Source organism: Salmo salar, chromosome 14, assembly GCF_965601325.2.
Source record: "Salmo salar chromosome 14, fSalSal1, whole genome shotgun sequence".
Classification (NCBI taxonomy): Eukaryota; Metazoa; Chordata; class Actinopteri; order Salmoniformes; family Salmonidae; genus Salmo; species Salmo salar.
The window spans coordinates 50,313,137-50,331,520 of record NC_138304.1 but is presented as its reverse complement, the minus strand read 5'-3'; the positions used below and the strand labels follow the sequence as shown (position 1 = coordinate 50,331,520).

The 18,384-nt window shown below is 44.7% G+C and overlaps 1 protein-coding gene across 1 annotated transcript; it reads right to left on the bottom strand.

The window, feature by feature from the left end:
- Positions 1 to 4,156: 4,156 nt before the first annotated feature.
- Positions 4,157 to 16,819, bottom strand: LOC106569793 (noelin-3-like). The gene is made up of 4 exons (XM_045694504.2): positions 16,673 to 16,819; positions 14,096 to 14,315; positions 6,526 to 6,632; positions 4,157 to 5,344 (listed from the first exon to the last, which is right to left on the bottom strand). The coding sequence occupies exons 1-4, from the start codon at positions 16,817 to 16,819 to the stop codon at positions 4,667 to 4,669; spliced, it is 1,152 nt and encodes a 383-aa protein (XP_045550460.2). The 3' UTR covers positions 4,157 to 4,666.
- Positions 16,820 to 18,384: the final 1,565 nt, after the last annotated feature.

The following is an 18,384-nucleotide window of genomic DNA, read 5'->3' as shown; positions in this document are numbered from 1 at the left end:
AAATCAGGTGTCCATCAGAAGTCACAACAGAGCAACAGATCAGCTGTTTCCTGACCGGGTCTTCGCCCAAATAGCACCCTATTGCCTTTATAGTACACTACTTTTGACCAGGGCCCATGGGGCCTATAGGGTACTAGTCAAAAGTAGTGCACTATATGGTGAACAGGGTGCCATTTGGTGCGTAGATTTCCTCTGGGGACATTATGGAGTCTCATTAGTAAGACATCAATCACATCTATTGATTGGCTCAATTTAAAGTGCTGCACTGTACGTTCACAGTCAAAGGCTATGAGACGGCTGTTTAATAATTGACCACTAGAGGGCAACACCAGTACATTGTCTACTTGGTGTTCTCAACTGTAGGGCAAGCCTGTTTTAGAATAGCAGAAAAGAAGCAGTTAAAACATATATATATATATATATATATATATATATATATATATATATATATATATATATATATGGCATATCTAATGTTGTCTTGTCTTTAGTGATTGGATGCAATCCAAAGCTCTCCCAAAACACAGTAGGTGTCAGAAATACCATGACTGTACAAAACCTGTATAGGCTGTACAACCAATAGAGAGCTGAGAATAACAAATACTTCTTAGACACTGTTGGACTGCCAGATGGTGAAGCGTGATTCATCACTCCAGAGAACGAGTTTCCACTGCTCCAGAGTCCAATGGCAGCCATTTTTACACCACTCCAGCCGACGCTTGTCATTGCGCATGGTGAATCTTAGGCTTGTGTGCTACTGCTTGGGTCATGGAAACCCATTTCACGAAGCCCCCGACGAACTGTTCTTGTGCTGACGTTGCTTCCAGAGGAAGTTTGGAACTCGGTAGGAGTGTTGCAGATGTTTTTTACCTGCTACAATCTTCAGTACTCGGCGGTCCCATTCTGTGAGCTTGTGTGGCCTACCACTTCACGGCTGAGCCGTTGTTGCTCCTAGATGTTTCCACTTCACAATAACAGCACATACAAGTTAACCGTGGCAGCAATAGCAGGGCAGAATTTTGACGAACTGACTTGTTGGAAAGGTGGCATCCTATGACGGTGCCACGTTGAAAGGCACTGAGCTCTTCAGTAAGGCCACTCTACTGCCAATGTTTGTCTATGGAGATTGCAAGACTGTGTGCTCGATTTTATACACCTGTCAGCAACGGGTGTGGCTGAAATAGTCTAATCCACTCATTTGAAGGGTTGTCCACATACTTTTGTATATATATACAGTACCAGTCAAAAGTTTGGACACACCTACTCATTCAAGGGTTTTTCCTTATTTTGACTATTTTCTACATTGTAGAATAACAGTGAAGACATCACAACTATGAAATAACACATTTGGAATCATGTAGTAACCAAGAAATTGTTAAACAAATCAAAATATATTTTATATTTGAGATTCTTCAAAGTAGCCACCCTTTGCCTTGATGACAGCTTTGCACACTCTTGGCATTCTCTCAACCAGCTTCACCTGGAATGCTTTTCCAATAGCCTTGAAGGAGTTCCCACATATGCTGAGCACTTGTTGGCTGCTTTTCCTTCACTCTGCGGTCCAACTCATCAAAAACCATCTCAATTGGGTTGAGGTCGAGTGATTGTGGAGGCCAGGTAATCTGATGCAGCACTCCATCATTCTCCTTCTTGGTCAAATAGCCCTTACACAGCCTGGAGGTGTGTTGGGTCATTATCCTGTTGAAAAACAAATTATAGTCCCACTATGCGCAAACCAGATCGGATGGCGTATCACTGCAGAATGCTGTGGTAGCCATGCTGGTTAAGTGTGCCTTGAATTCTAAATAAATCACTAACAGTGTTACCACAGTGTCACCAGCAAAGCACCATCACACCTCCTCCATGCTTCACGGTGGGAACCACACATGCAGAGATCATCCGTTCACCTACTCTGCGACTCACAAAGACACGGCAGTTGGAACCACAAATCTCAAATTTGGACTCATCAGACCAAAGGACAGATTTCCACCGGTCTAATGTCCATTGCTCAAGTTTCTCAGCCCAAGCAAGTCTCTTCTTATTATTGGTGTCCTTTAGTAGTGGTTTCTTTGCAGCAATTCAACCATGAAGGCCTGATTCTCCTCTGTACAGTTGATGTTGAAATGTGTCTGTTACTTGAACTCTGTGAAGCATTTATTTGGGCTGCAATCTGAGGTGCAGTTAACTCACTGGTATGAAGAGATTCGGGAGACAGGCGCAGGAATGCGTAATATGTTTTTTTATTATACCCCAAATTACGGCGTGCCGTGTAAAGGCACGGGGACGAAGACCAAACAAACACGTAACAAAAACACAGGGTTGAAATCCAAGCAATAGAGCGAGGAGTACCTTGAATAAATAACACACGCACACAATGATTAAAACTTCTTTGGGATTGGTGTCCCTTCCACGGGACGGTTGAGATAACGTAGGCTAATGCGATAAGCATGACGTTGTAAGAAACAAGAACATTTCCCAGGACATAGACATATCTGATATTGGCAGAAAGCTTAAATTCTTGTTAATCTAATTGCACTGTCCAATTTACAGTAGCTATTACAGTGAATGAATACCATGCTATTGTTCGAGGAGAGTGCACAATTTTGAACATGAAAAGTTATTAATAAACTAATTAGGCACATTTGGGCAGTCTTGATACAAAATTTGTAACAGAAATGCAATGGTTCATTGGATCAGTCTAAAACTTTGCACATACACTGATACCATCTAGTGGTCAAAATTGAAATTGCACCTGGGCTGGAATAATACATTATGGCCTTTCTTACATGATGGTACAAAAAAAAAATACAAAAGAACGGTTGTTTTTTTCTTTGTATTATCTTTTACCAGATCTATTGTGTTATATTATACTACATTCCTTTCACATTTCCATAAACCTCAAAGTGTTTCCTTTCAAATGGTGCCAAGAATATGCATATCCTTGCTTCACGGCCTGAGCTACAGGCAGTTCGATTTGGGTATGTTATTTTAGGTAAAAATTGAAAAAAAGGGGATAATCCGTAATCATTACACGCTCGCTCAGGTGGGAGGCCGGGGTGGCGCCCCTGGGGGGGGGGGGGGGGGTACTGTCACGCCTGTGCCCCCTCTCCCCCCTGGCGCTCAAGGGCACCAGGCTGCCCAGCACTACGTACTCCTGCCACCATCATTATGCACACCTGTTTCCCTCGTCAGCGCTTCATTATACTCACCTGGACTCAATCACCTGCTTTCATTCCCTCTCCTATATCTGTCTGTTCTGAGGTTGTTCCCTGCTTCAGCATTATTGTCGTCATGTCGTTTTGTTCCCCCTGTTCTGACTCTGTTCCTGTTCTGTCACTTGTCCGTTCGTTAAATGTTCAACTTCCTGTACCTGCTTCTCATCTCCAACGTTGGTTCTTACGTCACCTGGTTGTCTAGGTCTTAATTGAAAGGACACAGACACTAGGCCCTCTGTGGAATGAATTTGACACCGCTGCTGTACAGTATAATACAGCAGTAATAATGACGCGCATCACAATGGGAGAGACTGAGATGGTTGCTGACAGAGAGTCCACAGACAGAGTTACAGATACTATTAGGATAACCATCTCAGTCTATTCCCTATGTAGTGCAGTCTCAAATAGCAACCTATTCCCTAAATGGCGTAGTCTCAACTGGCACCCTATTCCCTATATAGTGCACTACTTTTGATCAGAGTTCTAGGGTGACATTTGGGATGAAAGCCATAGAGAGTTCTAGATGCTATGAGGACATTCAGGACACCTGTTATCAAATGGGCTCACAGAACAGACTGAATAAAAGCATACTCCTATTGATACTGTTGCTACGGATACAAAAGCTACAGAGGCATGATACTCAAGCCCACCCAATCAGAGGCATGTTACCCAAACCCACCCAATCAGGGTTGGGGTCAATTGGAATTGAAGTCAGTCAATTCAGGAAGTGTTTTAAATGTACAATTCCAAAACTTTTACACCTTTTCAGTTTATTGAGACATTATCGAAAGTAGATGGCTTTTTTTTCAATTATTCAATAGGAATTTCAGTTTACTTCCTGAATTGACTGGCTTGAATTCAAATTGACTAACCCTACACCAAATCTCTCATGGTCTCAGACTTACAGGATCCAGTGTAGAGCAGCTGAGAGGAGAGGAGTACAGTCCACGTGAAAGGTTGTGAACAAAGAGAGTTGCATACAATAAATAAGAGAACCCCAAAAAAGAAGGCTCTCAATTTCACCGGGCCAGATGCTTGTTTTGAAATGGCGTTGCTATGTAGAACTACCAGAGAATATTAAATGGCATTGCTATGTAGAACTATCAGAGAATATTATGAGTTTGTCATGCTTTTTGGAGGCCAAACAACTATTACAATACATTTGCATTCGACAGGAAGTGTGCTGAGACTTTATCCAGTTTTTCCAGAGTTTGCAGGCCAAAGTCTTCGATACCCTGGCCATCCAGGCAACTATCAATGTTAAGCCTTGCATTAGGACTTTGAAAAGAAACCAAGAGAGCCGAAGATGGACTGTCAAAAGAAGAGAGCAAAAAATAAAATGTAGAGACACAACAATAGAACTCCATCAATGACTGACGGAACACCGGAACACCAGGAATGTTAGTCAGTGTTCCAGTGGGTTCCTCTGAGTTCCTATGAGTTCTTCATCCTCAGGAATCATCCTCTGTCTTGATGATGTGGAACAGCGTGATGTTGAACAGAACCTGGTGTCCGTTGTTCCAGCCGTACAGAGCCCGGTCCCTGGCGTTGTAGTCCAACATGGACATGTGGAAGTACTGGTTATGGAAGGGGATGTCTGTGTACTCATAGTTAGAGGTCTTGGTGGAGTATGAGTAGTAAACCTTAGCACCAGTCAGGTGAGAGTTAGTGATGTAGAGTGTTCCGCAGATCATAAAGGACTCCCCCGCGTTCCGTTTGGAATATTCCGTGTTCCAGGTTCCGAGGATTTGTAGTGTCTCCGGGTTGAGCTGGCTGATGACGATGTTTCCTGCATTCTGATTGGTGGCGTAGATGGCCCACAGACCCAGCTCGTCGGCCATGAGGTCTATGTCAGAGAAGCCTCCCCAGGTGTAAGGGTAGACGTTGTGGAAGCCGGCGTTCTCCAAGGCTCTCTGGGTTACCACGCGGCCCGTCTCGAAGCGGTAACACACCACGATATTGCTCTGGACCTTGTTGTAGTACAGAGAGCCGTTGTACACCACGTGGTTGGTCCCGGCCCACTTGAACGGCAGGTTGTAGGTTCGAGACTCGGCCCCGGACACAAAGTCTGCTATGGACTTGTACTCTTTGACTATCTTGTTGTTGGTGTAGCTATCCATGTACCAGACCTGGGTTGGAACACAATACCATCATTAACAATTTAAAGGTCTACCTTTTATGTACATTAGTTAGAAAGAAACACACAGTAGATGAGGTAGAATGTTTCTACAAACTCTTTGGGGAAGTGTAAATGCTTTTTTGGCTGTCTGATATGCCTTTCCGTCACTGGATGCAGCAGTAGAGTATGATGTAGTTAGACCACTGGTGGCCTCCCCTCCTCTTGGAGAGTTACTGGGGTATAGAGGCTTTTGCTCCAGCCCTGCTCTAGAACATGTGATTCTAGGTTCTGATGAGCAACTGACTAATAGAATGTCATATCTATCAGTAGCTCTTCAGGAGGAAGATTAGTCACATTTGCTGTAGTCAAATACACATGTACCCTCATCCATCCCTCCCTCCCCTCATCCATCCCTCCCTCCCTCCCCTCATCCATCCATCCCTCCCTCCCCTCATCCATCCATCCATCCCCTCATCCATCAATCCCTCCCTCCCCTCATCCATCCTTGCATCCCTCCCTCCCTCTCCTCACCATCCATCCATCCCTCCCTCCCCTCATCCCTCCCTCCCCTCATCCATCCATCCCTCCCTCCCTTCATCCATCCCTCCCTCCCCTCATCCATCCCTCCCTCCCTCCCCTCATCCATCCATCCATCCCTCCCTCCCTCTCCTCACCATCCCTCCCTCCCTCCCCTCATCCATCCATCCATCCCTCCCTCCCTCTCCTCACCATCCATCCATCCCTCCCTCCCCTCATCCCTCCCTCCCCTCATCCCTCCCTCCCTCCCCTCATCCCTCCCTCCCTCCCCTCATCCATCCATCCATCCCTCCCTCCCTTCATCCATCCCTCCCTCCCCTCATCCATCCATACCTCCCTCCCCTCATCCATCCATCCATCCATCCCTCCCTCCCCTCATCCATCCATCCATCCCTCCCTCCCTTTCCTCACCATCCATCCCTCCCTCGCTCCCCTCATCCATCCCTCCCTCCCTCCCCCCATCCATCCCTCCCTCCCCTCCCCTCATTCATCCATCCATCCCTCCCCTCATCCATCCATCCATCCCTCCCTCCCTCTCCTCACCATCCATCCCTCCCTCCCTCCCCTCATCCCTCCCTCCCCTCATCCCTCCCTCCCTCCCTCCCTCCCTCCCTCCCTCCCTCCCTCCCTCCCTCCCTCCCTCCCTCTCCTCACCCTATTGTTTGTAGGGGAGGCCTGTGGATCTGTCATCCAGGCTCCGAACCGTGTCCCAGAGGTCTTCACCGTCACCGGCCCAGTGATCTTCATCAGTTTACCACAGGCTGTTCACGCACACAACACACACAACACCCCCACATTACTCATATAGATATATTCACCCCTGACTGTGTTAGCTCTTAACAGTTTATTAACTCAAACCAATGGAATAATCCACCTGGATCTGTTATTATGTTACTAGGACTGAGTCCCAAATGGCACCCTTTTTTTCCCTTCCTTATTGTTAGAATAGTAGGCTTAGTTCTGTGATATGTTTTGCAGAAAAGGTCAGAGGCCAGTTGCGTCCCGACTCGCCTAAGCCTGGGGCAGGAGGAAGGTTTGGTTTAGAAAAACATAGGGTAAGGGGGGGAGTAATAAACGCTAGGGGCGTAAGTGATAACCACACATTCCTCACCGGGCTTAAGGATTAGGGTATAAAAGATGCTGGAATTTTTTGTTGTTGTTGGCATCTTTTGGCTCGCTAGAAGAACCTGTTACCTGAAGAAGAAGATAGCTGTAGATTTGTAGCTTATATACACACACACTTTGTTATTTAGTTTATATTGTTATTATCGAGTGTTAAAGTAAAGTTCTAGAAGGAATCCTCAAGGCTACCTTATTGATTAGAGTCTTTAAGTAGCTGTTAGCTGTTTCATCAACAACTGAAGGGACTGATCATCCTGAGGAGGGAAGACAAAGACTGCTTTGTCTTCCCCCCACACCCCCCACACCGTTTCTTCTCGTAAATGTGGTGATTCTCAGAAAATTGTCATAGATAAAAAAAATTGCATTGGGGAGTTAGATAAGGATGCTGGAGGTATCTTATTGGCTTATCATACACCCGGTGGGTCTAATTCTGAATGCTGATTGGTTAAAAGTTCATCATAATTGCTTGAGTCATTTTTTGATTTTACGCCCGTTTCTGGAATTTGGAATAAACCTGCTGTCACGTCCTGACCAGTAAAGGGGTTATTTGTTATTTGAGTTTGGTCAGGACGTGGCAGGGGGTATTTGTTTTATATGGTTCGGGGTAGTTGTGTATGTAGAGGGGTGTTAGATTTATGTATTCCAGGGTTTTTGGTTATTGTTCTATGTTAGTTTATTTCTATGTTCTGTCTAGTCGTTTGTATTTCTATGTTTTGCTAATTGGTGTTGGGGCCTTCAGTTGGAGGCAGCTGTCTATCGTTGCCTCTGATTGAAGGTCCTATAATTAGGAGTATGTTTGTTTTGGGGTTTGTGGAAGATTGTTTCTTGTATCGCTGTGTGTTGCCTACAAGACTGTTTTGTCGGCCGTTTATCGGTTTTTCGTGTTTGTTTTGGTTTAATAAAAATGAGCATTCACGTACCCGCTGCGCCTTGGTCCATCTATTACGACGTTCGTGACACCTGCTTTATTGTTCTGAAACCCTGTGTCATCGATGAGTCATACAAGTGTGTGCCGTTTTACTCTAGGTTCATACATTGATTTGATTCATTGAGGATTTATAGCATCTGGTTAATATATCGATTGGGAACTGGAGTAATGAAACCTGAGACTAGATTATAGTTACTAAGTGTATCGATCACAGGTAGGGGTGATTCTGGGTATAGCCAAACAGGAAAAAATTTACCCTTGTAGTGTCTATGGTGGAAGCTCTGGCCTAGGCGACTGGGACGGTGCCGTATGGAACTAGAGTGAGGGAGCATAGACACCAGGCTATAAGGATAACCCACTTACTGAAAAATGCCCTCATTTCTGACGTTGAGATGCAGTCCCTAGTTGATGCAGTCTCTAGCTGATACAGTCCCTAGCTGATACAGTCCCTAGCTGATACAGTCCCTAGCTGATACAGTCTCTAGCTGATGCAGTCCCTAGCTGATACAGTCCCTAGCTGATACAGTCCCTAGCTGATACGGTCTCTAGCTGATGCAGTCCCTAGCTGATACAGTCCCTAGCTGATACAGTCCCTAGCTGATACAGTCTCTAGCTGATGCAGTCCCTAGCTGATACAGTCCTTAGCTGATGCAGTCCTTAGCTGATGCAGTCCCTAGCTGATACAGTCCTTAGCTGATGCAGTCCCTAGCTGATACAGTCCTTAGCTGATGCAGTCCCTAGCTGATACAGTCCTTAGCTGATGCAGTCCCTAGCTGATACAGTCCTCAGCTGATGCAGTCCCTAGCTGATACAGTCCTTAGCTGATACAGTCCCTAGCTGATACAGTCTCTAGCTGATACAGTCCTCAGCTGATGCAGTCCCTAGCTGATACAGTCCTTAGGTGATGCAGTCCCTAGTGGATGCAGTCCCTAGCTGATGCAGTCCCTAGTTGATACAGTCCCTAGCTGATACAGTCCTCAGCTGATGCAGTCCCTAGCTGATACAGTCCTTAGGTGATGCAGTCCCTAGTGGATGCAGTCCCTAGCTGATGCAGTCCCTAGTTGATACAGTCCCTAGCAGATGCACTCCCTAGTTGATACAGTCCCTAGCAGATGCAGTCCTTAGCTGATACAGTCCTTTTCTGATGCAGTCCCTAGCTAATGCAGTCCCTAGCTGATACAGTCCTTAGCTGATGCAGTCCCTAGTTGATGCAGTCCCTAGCTGATGCAGTCCCTAGCTGATGCAGTCCCTAGCTGATACAGTCCCTAGCTGATACAGTCCTTAGCTGATACAGTCCTTAGCTGATGCAGTCCCTAGCTGATACAGTCCCTAGTTGATGCAGTCCCTAGCTGATGCAGTCCCTAGCTGATGCAATCCCTAGCTGATACAGTCCCTAGCTGATACAGTCCTTAGCTGATACAGTCCTTAGCTGATGCAGTCCCTAGTTGATGCAGTCCCTAGCTGATACAGTCCTTAGCTGATGCAGTCCCTAGCTGATGCAGTCCCTAGCTGATACAGTCCCTAGCTGATACAGTCCCTAGCTGATGCAGTCCCTAGCTGATGCAGTCCCTAGCTGATACAGTCCTTAGCTGATACAGTCCCTAGCTGATACAGTCCTTAGCTGATACAGTCCTTAGCTGATACAGTCCCTAGCTGATACAGTCCCTAGCTGATGCAGTCTCTAGCTGATGCAGTCCCTAGCTGATGCAGTCCCTAGCTGAAACAGTCCTTAGCTGATGCAGTCCCTAGCTGATGCAGTCCCTAGCTGATGCAGTCCTTAGCTGATGCAGTCCCTAGCTGATGCAGTCCCTAGCTGATGCAGTCCCTAGCTGATACAGTCCCTAGCTGATGCAGTCCCTAGCTGATGCAGTCCTTAGCTGATGCAGTCCCTAGCTGATACAGTCCCTAGCTGATGCAGTCCCTAGCTGATGCAGTCCCTAGCTGATACAGTCCTCAGCTGATGCAGTCCCTAGCTGATGCAGTCCTTAGCTGATGCAGTCCCTAGCTGATGCAGTCACTAGCTGATGCAGTCCCTAGCTGATACAGTCCCTAGTTGATGCAGTCCCTAGCTGATGCAGTCCCTAGCTGATACAGTCCTTAGCTGATGCAGTCCCTAGCTGTAAACTAACTCAGTGGTGTGGTTGTGCGGCATCTATCAGGCCCAGAGAACTAGGAGCGAGGGACAACCGTCTGTTGCCGGGCAGGCCCAGATAACTAAGAGCAACGAACAACTGACTGTTGCCGGGCAGGCCCAGAGAACTAGGAGTGAGAGACACCCGACTGTTGCCGGGCGGGCCCAGATTACTAGGAGCAACGAACAACTGACTGTTGCCGGGCAGGCCCAGAGAACTAGGAGCAACGAACAACTGACTGTTGCCGGGCAGTCCCAGAGAACTAGGAGCGAGAGAAAACCCGACTGTTGCCGGGCAGGTTAGATCCGACGTTGCGTTCCTGGGAGTTCTTTGGAAGTGGTATTTTATTGTGACAGTACATTAGACCAGAGCCTTATGGGCCCACATTGCTCTATATAGGGGACTAGGGTGTCATTTGGGAAGCATTCTAGGACACACAGTTCCATCTCACTGATGAGTTTATACGATACACTAGAGTACATCACACACTTATCAACGATAGTTTCCTTGCTACATTTACAATAACAGGTAAGGCTCTGCTTAGTTTAGGATTATAAAACTAGATAACTTTTTTTTTTAAAGGGACAGTCACAGTCCCCACTGGCCCAACAGACCTCCAAATGTACAGTTGAAGTCGGAGGTTTACATACACTTAGGTTGGAATCATTAAAACTCGTTTTCCAACCACTCCACAAATTTCTTGTTAACAAGTCGGTTAGGACATCTACTTTGTGCATGACACAAGTTATTTAGACAGATTATTTCACTTATAATTCACTGTATCACAATTCCAGTGGGTCAGAAGTTTACATACACTAAGTTGACTGTGCCTTTAAACAGCTTGGAAAATTCCAGAACATGATATAATGGCTTTAGAAGTTTCTGATAGGCTAATTGACATAATTTGAGTCAATTGGAGGTGTACCTGTGGGTGTATTTCAAGGCCTACCTGCAAACTCAGTGCCTCTTTGCTTGACATCATGGGAAAATCAAAATCAATCAGCCAAGACCTCAGAAAAGAAATGTAGACCTGCACAAGTCTGGTTCATCCTTGGGAGCAATTTCCAAACGCCTGAAGGTACCACGTTCATCTGTACAAGCAATAGTATGCAAGTATAAACACCATGGGACCACGCAGCCACCATACCGCTCAGGAAGTAGACCCGTTCTGTCTCCTAGAGATGAACGTACTTTTGTGCGAAAAGTGCAAATAAATCCCAGAACAACAGCAAAGGACCTTGTGAAGATGCTGGAGGAAACAGGTACAAAAGTATCTATATCCACAGTAAAACGAGTCCTATATCGACATTACCTGAAAGGCCGCTCAGCAAGGAAGAAGCCATTGCTCCAAAACCGGCATAAAAAAGCCAGACTACGGTTTGCAACTGCACATGGGGACAAAGATCGTTCTTTTTGGAGAAATGTCCTCTGGTCTGATGAAACAAAAATAGAACTGTTTGGCCGTAATGACCATCGTAATGTTTGGAGGAAACAGGGGGGAGGCTTGCAAGCCGAAGAACACCATCCCAACCGGGAAGCACGGGGGTGGCAGCATCATGTTGTGGGGGTGATTTGCTGCAGGAGGGTCTGGTGCACTTCACAAAATAGATGGCATCATGAGGATGGAAAATTATGTGGATATATTGAAGCAACATCTCAGGACATCAGTCAGGAAGTTAAAGCTTGGTCGCAAATGGGTCTTCCAAATGGACAATCACCCTAAGCATACTTCCAACGTTGTGGCAAAATGGCTTAAGGACAACAAAGTCAAGGTATTGGAGTGGCCATCACAATGCCCTGACCTCAATCCTATAGAACATTTGTGGGCAGCTGAAAAAGCATGTGCGAGCAGGGAGGCCTACAAACCTGACTCAGTTACACCAGCTCTGTCAGGAGGAATGGGCCAACATTCACCCAACTTATTATGGGAAGCTTGTGGAAGGCTACCGGAAACGTTTGACCCAAGTTAAACAATTTAAAGGCAATGTTACCAAATACTAATTGAGTGTATTTAAACTTCTGACCCACTGGGAATGTGAAAAAAAGAAATAGAAGCTGAAATAAATCATTCTCTCTACTATTCTTCTGACATTTCACATTTTTTAAATAAAGTGGTTGATCCTAACTGACCTAAGACAGGGAATTTTTACTAGGATTAAATGTCAGGAATTGTGAAAAACTGAGTTTAAATGTATTTGGCTAAGGTGTATGTAAACTTCCGACTTCAACTGTATTCTATATTTATTTACAGTACATTTAAACCTTACTTTTAAACACCTTTTTGTGTACTATGTCTGGGAAGGACACCTGTATCTTTGTAGTGACTGGGTGTAATGATACATCATGATAATTAATAACTTCACCATGCTCAAAGGGATATTTTACCCATCTACCAAAAGTTGCCCTTCTTCGCAAGGCATGGGAAAAACCTCCCAGGTCTTTGTAGTTGAATCTGTGTTTGAAATGCACTACTTGACTGAGGGACCTTACAGATAATTGTATGTGTGGGATACAGATATGAGGTAGTCATTCAAAAATCATGTTAAACACTATTATTGCACACAGAATGAGTCCATTAAACTTATGTGACTTGCCATAGCAAAGGGGTTGAATACTTATTGACTTAAGACATTTCAGCTTTTCATTTTTGAATCAATTAGTAAACATTTCAAAAAACATAATTCCACTTTGACATTATGGAGTATTGTGTGTAGGCCAGTAACAAAAAATAATAATATTTAAATCATTCTTAAATTCAGGCTGTAACAACAAAATGTGGAAAAAGTCAAAGGGTGTGAATATTTTCTGAAGGCCACTGTATGTAGTGTATATATATATATGATATGTAGAGTATATATATCTATGATATGTAGAGTATATTTATATTATATATAGAGTATATATCTGTGATGTGTAGAGTATATATCTGTGATGTGTAGAGTATATATATATGATATGTAGAGTATATATCTGTGATATTTAGAGTATATTTCTATGATATGTAGAGTATATTTCTATGAAATGTAGAGTATATATCTGTGATATGTAGAGTAAATATCTATGATATGTAGAGAATATTTCTAAGATATGTAGAGTATATATCTATGATATGTAGAGTATATTTCTTTGGTATGTAACTGTATATTTATTTGGTATGTAACTGTATATTTCTTTGGTATGTAACTGTATATTTCTTTGGTATGTAACTGTATATTTCTTTGGTATGTAACTATATTTCTTTGGTATGTTACTGTATATTTCTTTGGTTTGTAACTGTATATTTCTTTGGTATGTAACTGTATATTTCTTTGGTATGTTACTGTATATTTCTTTGGTATGTAACTGTATATTTCTATGGTATGTAACTGTATATTTCTTTGGTATGTAACTGGTATGTAACTGTATATTTCTTTGGTATGTAACTGTATATTTCTTTGGTATGTAACGGTTTATGTATATGACGGTACATGTATATGATATGTACTGTATATTTCTTTGGTATGTAACTGTATATTTGTATAATACTGTATATTTCTATGATAAGTACTGTATATTCCTATAATACTGTATATTCATATGGTTATGGGTACAAGGGTGCATGCCTGTGTGTAATTCCCTGAGTTTGCTCCTCTCCGGTTCGTGCCTGTGTGTCCATACAGAATGTACATAGTACCTCAAATGCCACAACCCCCTGGACATTGACTTGGTTCTGGTATGCCTTGTATATAGCCTAGTTATTGTTAATTTTATTGTGTTATTATTTCCTTGCTTTAAATTGAGCAAATTTTTCTTACTTTTAAACTCTGCATCGTTGGGAAATGGCTCGCCAGTAAGCATTTAACGGTAAAGTCTACACCTGTTGTAATTTGGCGCATGTGACAAATAACATTTGATTCAATTTGTGTGTGGGTGTGTGTGTGTGTGTGTGTGTGTGTGTGTGTGTGTGTGTGTGTGTGTGTGTGTGTGTGTGTGTGTGTGTGTGTGTGTGTGTGTGTGTGTGTGTGTGTGTGCGCATGCCTAAATGCATCTGTATGTGACTCACTGAGTCTGCTCCTGCAGTTGCGTAGCCTGCTCTCCAGACTCAGGAACCTCTGTTGTAATTCCTCAGAGTCGTAGGCTCCTATCTCCTCCTGGATGGCTGTGAGCACCATGGACAGGTTCCTGATCTCCTGTTTAAACTGGGAGATGAGCTGGGCATCTGTCTTGTACTGTTCCAACACCGGGATCACAGGCTGCAGGGTCTCCATCTTACCCTTCAACTCCTAGAGGAGGGGATGATACACAGGGTTTAGTTTGATTCAGTTCAGTTCAATTTGGTTCGATTTAATGCAATTTTTGTTAAAGACGTTATAATAAGGTCATATTATTTTTTAAAGATGTTATAATAAGGTAGCCTAGCGGCAGGTAGGCTAGAGGCAGGTAGGTTAGCGGCAGGTAGGCTAGCGGCAGGTAGCCTAGCGGTAGGAAGCCTAGCGGCAGGTAGGCTAGCAGCAGGTAGCCTAGCGGTAGGAAGCCTAGCGGCAGGTAGGCTTGCAGGTAAGCTCATTGGGACAGTAACCGTGTCACGCCCTGATCTGTTTCACTTGTCTTTGTGATTGTCTCCACCCCCCCTCCGGGTGTCTTCCCCATTATCCCCTGTGTATTTATACCTGTGTTCTCGGTTTGTCTGTTGCCAGTTCGTCTGTTACCAGCGTTTGTTTCCCTGCTCCTTCCTGTTTCTTGCTCCTGATTTCTAGTCTTTCCCAGTTTTGACCCCCGCCTGCCCTGACTGCCTGTCGTTCTGGACCCTTACACCCTCTCTGGATTATTGACCCCTGCCTGCCTTGACCTGTCGTTTGCCCGCCCCTGTTTAAGGAATAAACTTATGTTTCTTCAACACTGTCTGGTAGCAGCGCCATCAGCCCGGTTTCCCGGGAAACCCGCTTACCTCCCCCAGAGTGTTTCGATGGAGAGTCGGGCACCGGTCGAGCGTTTCTCGCTCAGTGCTCACTCATCATGGAGCTGCAGCCTTCCTACTTCTCCGCGGAGCTGCAGCCTTCCTCCTTCCCCTGGAACCTGGAAGCGCTGTTTGACACGTTCCTGCACAGATTATTGGAGGAAGTAAAGGACGAGCTTGCAGCCCGGGAACAACCGACGGATCTCGACTCACTCATCACCTTAACCATCCGGATCGATGGACGACTACGGGAATGCAGGAGGGAGAAGAGGTCTGATTGCAGTCCCAATCGCTCACTCAAGGATCCCACCTTGCATCTGATGAACTCTGGAAGTCCCCGACATCTATGTCCCCAAGAGGATAGGCACTTATCCGAGTTCCTCCGAGAGCCTCCGAAGACTGCCGATTCACCTCTTCCCAAGCCGATGCAACTCAGCAGAGCTAGGCTGTCTCCAGCCGAATGCGTATGCAGACTTAACACCCACAGTTGTCTGTATTGTGGTACTGCCGGTCATTATATATATGTCTTCCTGTCCCTTCAAGAGACCTAGCTCATTTGTAGGAGTGAGTGCTCTGGTGGGTCTTACAGATCATTTTTCTTCTCCCCTTACTCACCCCCTCTCCATGCCATCCTGCTGTGGGGAGACCAGTCCAAGTCTCTCCAAGTACTATTCGACTCAGGGGCCGATGAGAGCTTTATGGACATTACCCTGGCGTCCGAGCTGGGCATCCCCCCTCAACCCCTCTCCATTCCCATGGATATTAGATTGCTGGACGGGCGCTCTATTGGCCAGGTCACCCACCATACCACCCCCATCAACCTACGAGTGTCAGGGAACCACAGCGAAACGATCCAATTCCTGCTAGTTAAGTCTCCATAGGTTTCCGTGGTATTGAGAGTCTCTTGGCTCCAGCGACACAATCCCTCTATTGACTGGTCTACTGGTGCCATCATGGGCTGGAGCCCGTTCTGCCACGCTCATTGCCTGAAGTCAGCTCTGCCTGCCATGGGACGTCTTCCCGGGGGGCTTGGAAATTTCCCCGGACCTCTCCACCATTTCCGTGGAGTACCAGGTCCTCGGGGAGGGGTTCAGTAAGGCCCGGGCCACTTCGCATCCGCAGCACTGACCGGTATCCAAGAATGTCAAGCCAGATGAACAGGCACGCTGCTATAGCCACGCAACTACACCCCTATTCTCCCCTGCTCCAAGATCATTATCCCCTCTGCTGTTCGTTTTATGTTCCTCCGTACCCTCCGTATACACCCTACTTTTCATGTGTCCAGAGTTAAACCCATGTCTCACAGCCCTTTGTCTTCTGTTTCCAGACCCTGACACTGCTACCGTTCTGGACCCTTACACCCTCTCTGGATTATTGACCCCTGCCTGCCTTGACCTGTCGTTTGCCTGCCCCTGTTTAAGGAATAAAATTATGTTTCTTCAACACTGTCTGCATCTGGGTCATACCTTAAATGTGATAAACCGACTGGGTGAAAAATCTGTCGACGTGTCCTTGAGCAAGGTACTTAACCCTAATTGTTTGTGTAAGTCATTCTGGATAAGAGTGTCTGCTAAATTACTATAATGTAATGCTCTGGTTAAAGACGTTATAATAAGGTCATGTTCTGCTTAAAGCGAGGTCAGAACCATATAACAACCAGAAACAAATCTGTATTTTTCACACCTGAAAGTTTCTGTTGACCTGTGTCTTCCTGTCGGCCTCTACCTGTCTGAACTTTGACCTTAGCCCTTTGAACTGGCCCTCCATCCTCATGATGTACTGGAAGTCTCTCTGGGTCCGCAGGTTCAGTACCTCAATGGACTGGGACATGTTCTGGACCTATGGGACAAGAGTGGAAGACAATGGCTTTTCTGCACCATAGGAGAGGAAGAGGAGCATGATTATTCTGTGAAGCACCACTGTTATCTTTTTCCTTTTTCCATCAAGGGAACACTATTTATAATGAGGGTTACATGGAGAAAATCAGACCTCTCTGAAATAAGAAATGGATGGCCATACCTTCAGCAAAATATATTTTACCTAAACCCTCATTGAATGCTTAAAAACAAAGAGTGACCCTCTCCTATACCCAAAATAAAAAGTAAAACAAAGTGGATAGCGGATAACATGTCTACCATTTACCCTCACTTCTTGGACAGAACAGAGCCTTAGATATGCCGTTTTCGAAACTGCTGTTCGTCCTGTACTCGTTGCATGGCAAAAAAATTATAGCGCACAGGGCTACGGGCCAGAAGGTTGTGGGTTCGCAGACCACCGTGGACAAGAGAAGGGGTGGAAATATCTACTTTGTAGTAAAAACATTGCATGAATCTATCATCGTATTTGCAGGTCTGAGAAAAAATAGTATTTTATAATAATTTCATGCAATTCTACTGGATTTTAACGGGAATCTTTTTTTAATAGCACACAAATTACCGAAATTACAGGCTAAGAATGGACAGAGAGATAGTCCTATGTGTTCATCTGATCATATTTCTTCAATGCTAAATCAGTGTGTCTTGTTTGCAACGAAACTGTCCCGGTTTGCAAATAATGAAATCTGAGGAACGTGAGCATGGTACCTTCAAAAGTGACCGACGTAGAAAAATGTAAGATTTAACTGCTGGCTACTCTTCTTCCGTGGTTTAACCCAGAGAAGGTCACAAGTGTTTCCCTAAAAGCTGTCTAGGTTTAAGCATCTTCAAATATTACTGAATAATCAAACGATAGTTACAGAATTAGATTACTTCCCAAGAAAACTCAACCTCTCCCCGTAATGCATCAAAGTCACGTCTTTTCCGGGTATTTTACAGCTTGTTTCTAGCATAAAGCATCGCGGACCAAAGCGCTGTTATAGATCACTTTATATAATTGGATCTGTTTTCTTTTCCTCAAAATCGTAAACTAACAAGGGGTATGCCTCTGCTTTTTGCCATTTTCTTTAATTAAAGGTAAGCCTGTGGCATACCCTCGCATTGTCACGTCCTGACCTGTAAAGGGGTAATTTTGTTATTGTAGTTGGTCAGGACGTGGCAGGGGTGTGTTTGTTTTGTGTGTTTCGTTTTTTTGGGGGGGTTATGATCTATGTTAATATATTTCTATGTTTGTTCTAGTTCTTATATTTCTATGTTTAGTTTATTGGGCTGACCTTCAATTGGAGGCAGCTGTTCCTAGTTTCCTCTAATTGAAGGTCCTATTTAGATGAGGTGTTTTTTTCCTTTGGTTTTGTGGGTAGTTGTTCCATGTATAGCTGTTTAGCCTTACAGGACTGTTTTCGTCGTTGTTTTGTTATTTTTGTTAAGTGTTCATGATTATTAAAAAAATAAAAGAAGAAGATGAGCACTGCACCCGCTGCACCTTGGTCTACTTTTTACGACACTCCTGACACTCATACC

Bases quoted from the DNA above. Each gene is read 5' to 3' on its own strand.
- LOC106569793 (XM_045694504.2), bottom strand. From the start codon at position 16,819: ATGTCCCAGTCCATTGAGGTACTGAACCTGCGGACCCAGAGAGACTTC. The intron at 14,316-16,672 runs GTGTGAAAAATA...CCCCTCCTCTAG, and splicing joins AGGTCAACAGAAACTTTCAG to GAGTTGAAGGGTAAGATGGA. The intron at 6,633-14,095 runs GTGAGTCACATA...GTGCGTGAACAG, and splicing joins CAACTGCAGGAGCAGACTCA to CCTGTGGTAAACTGATGAAG.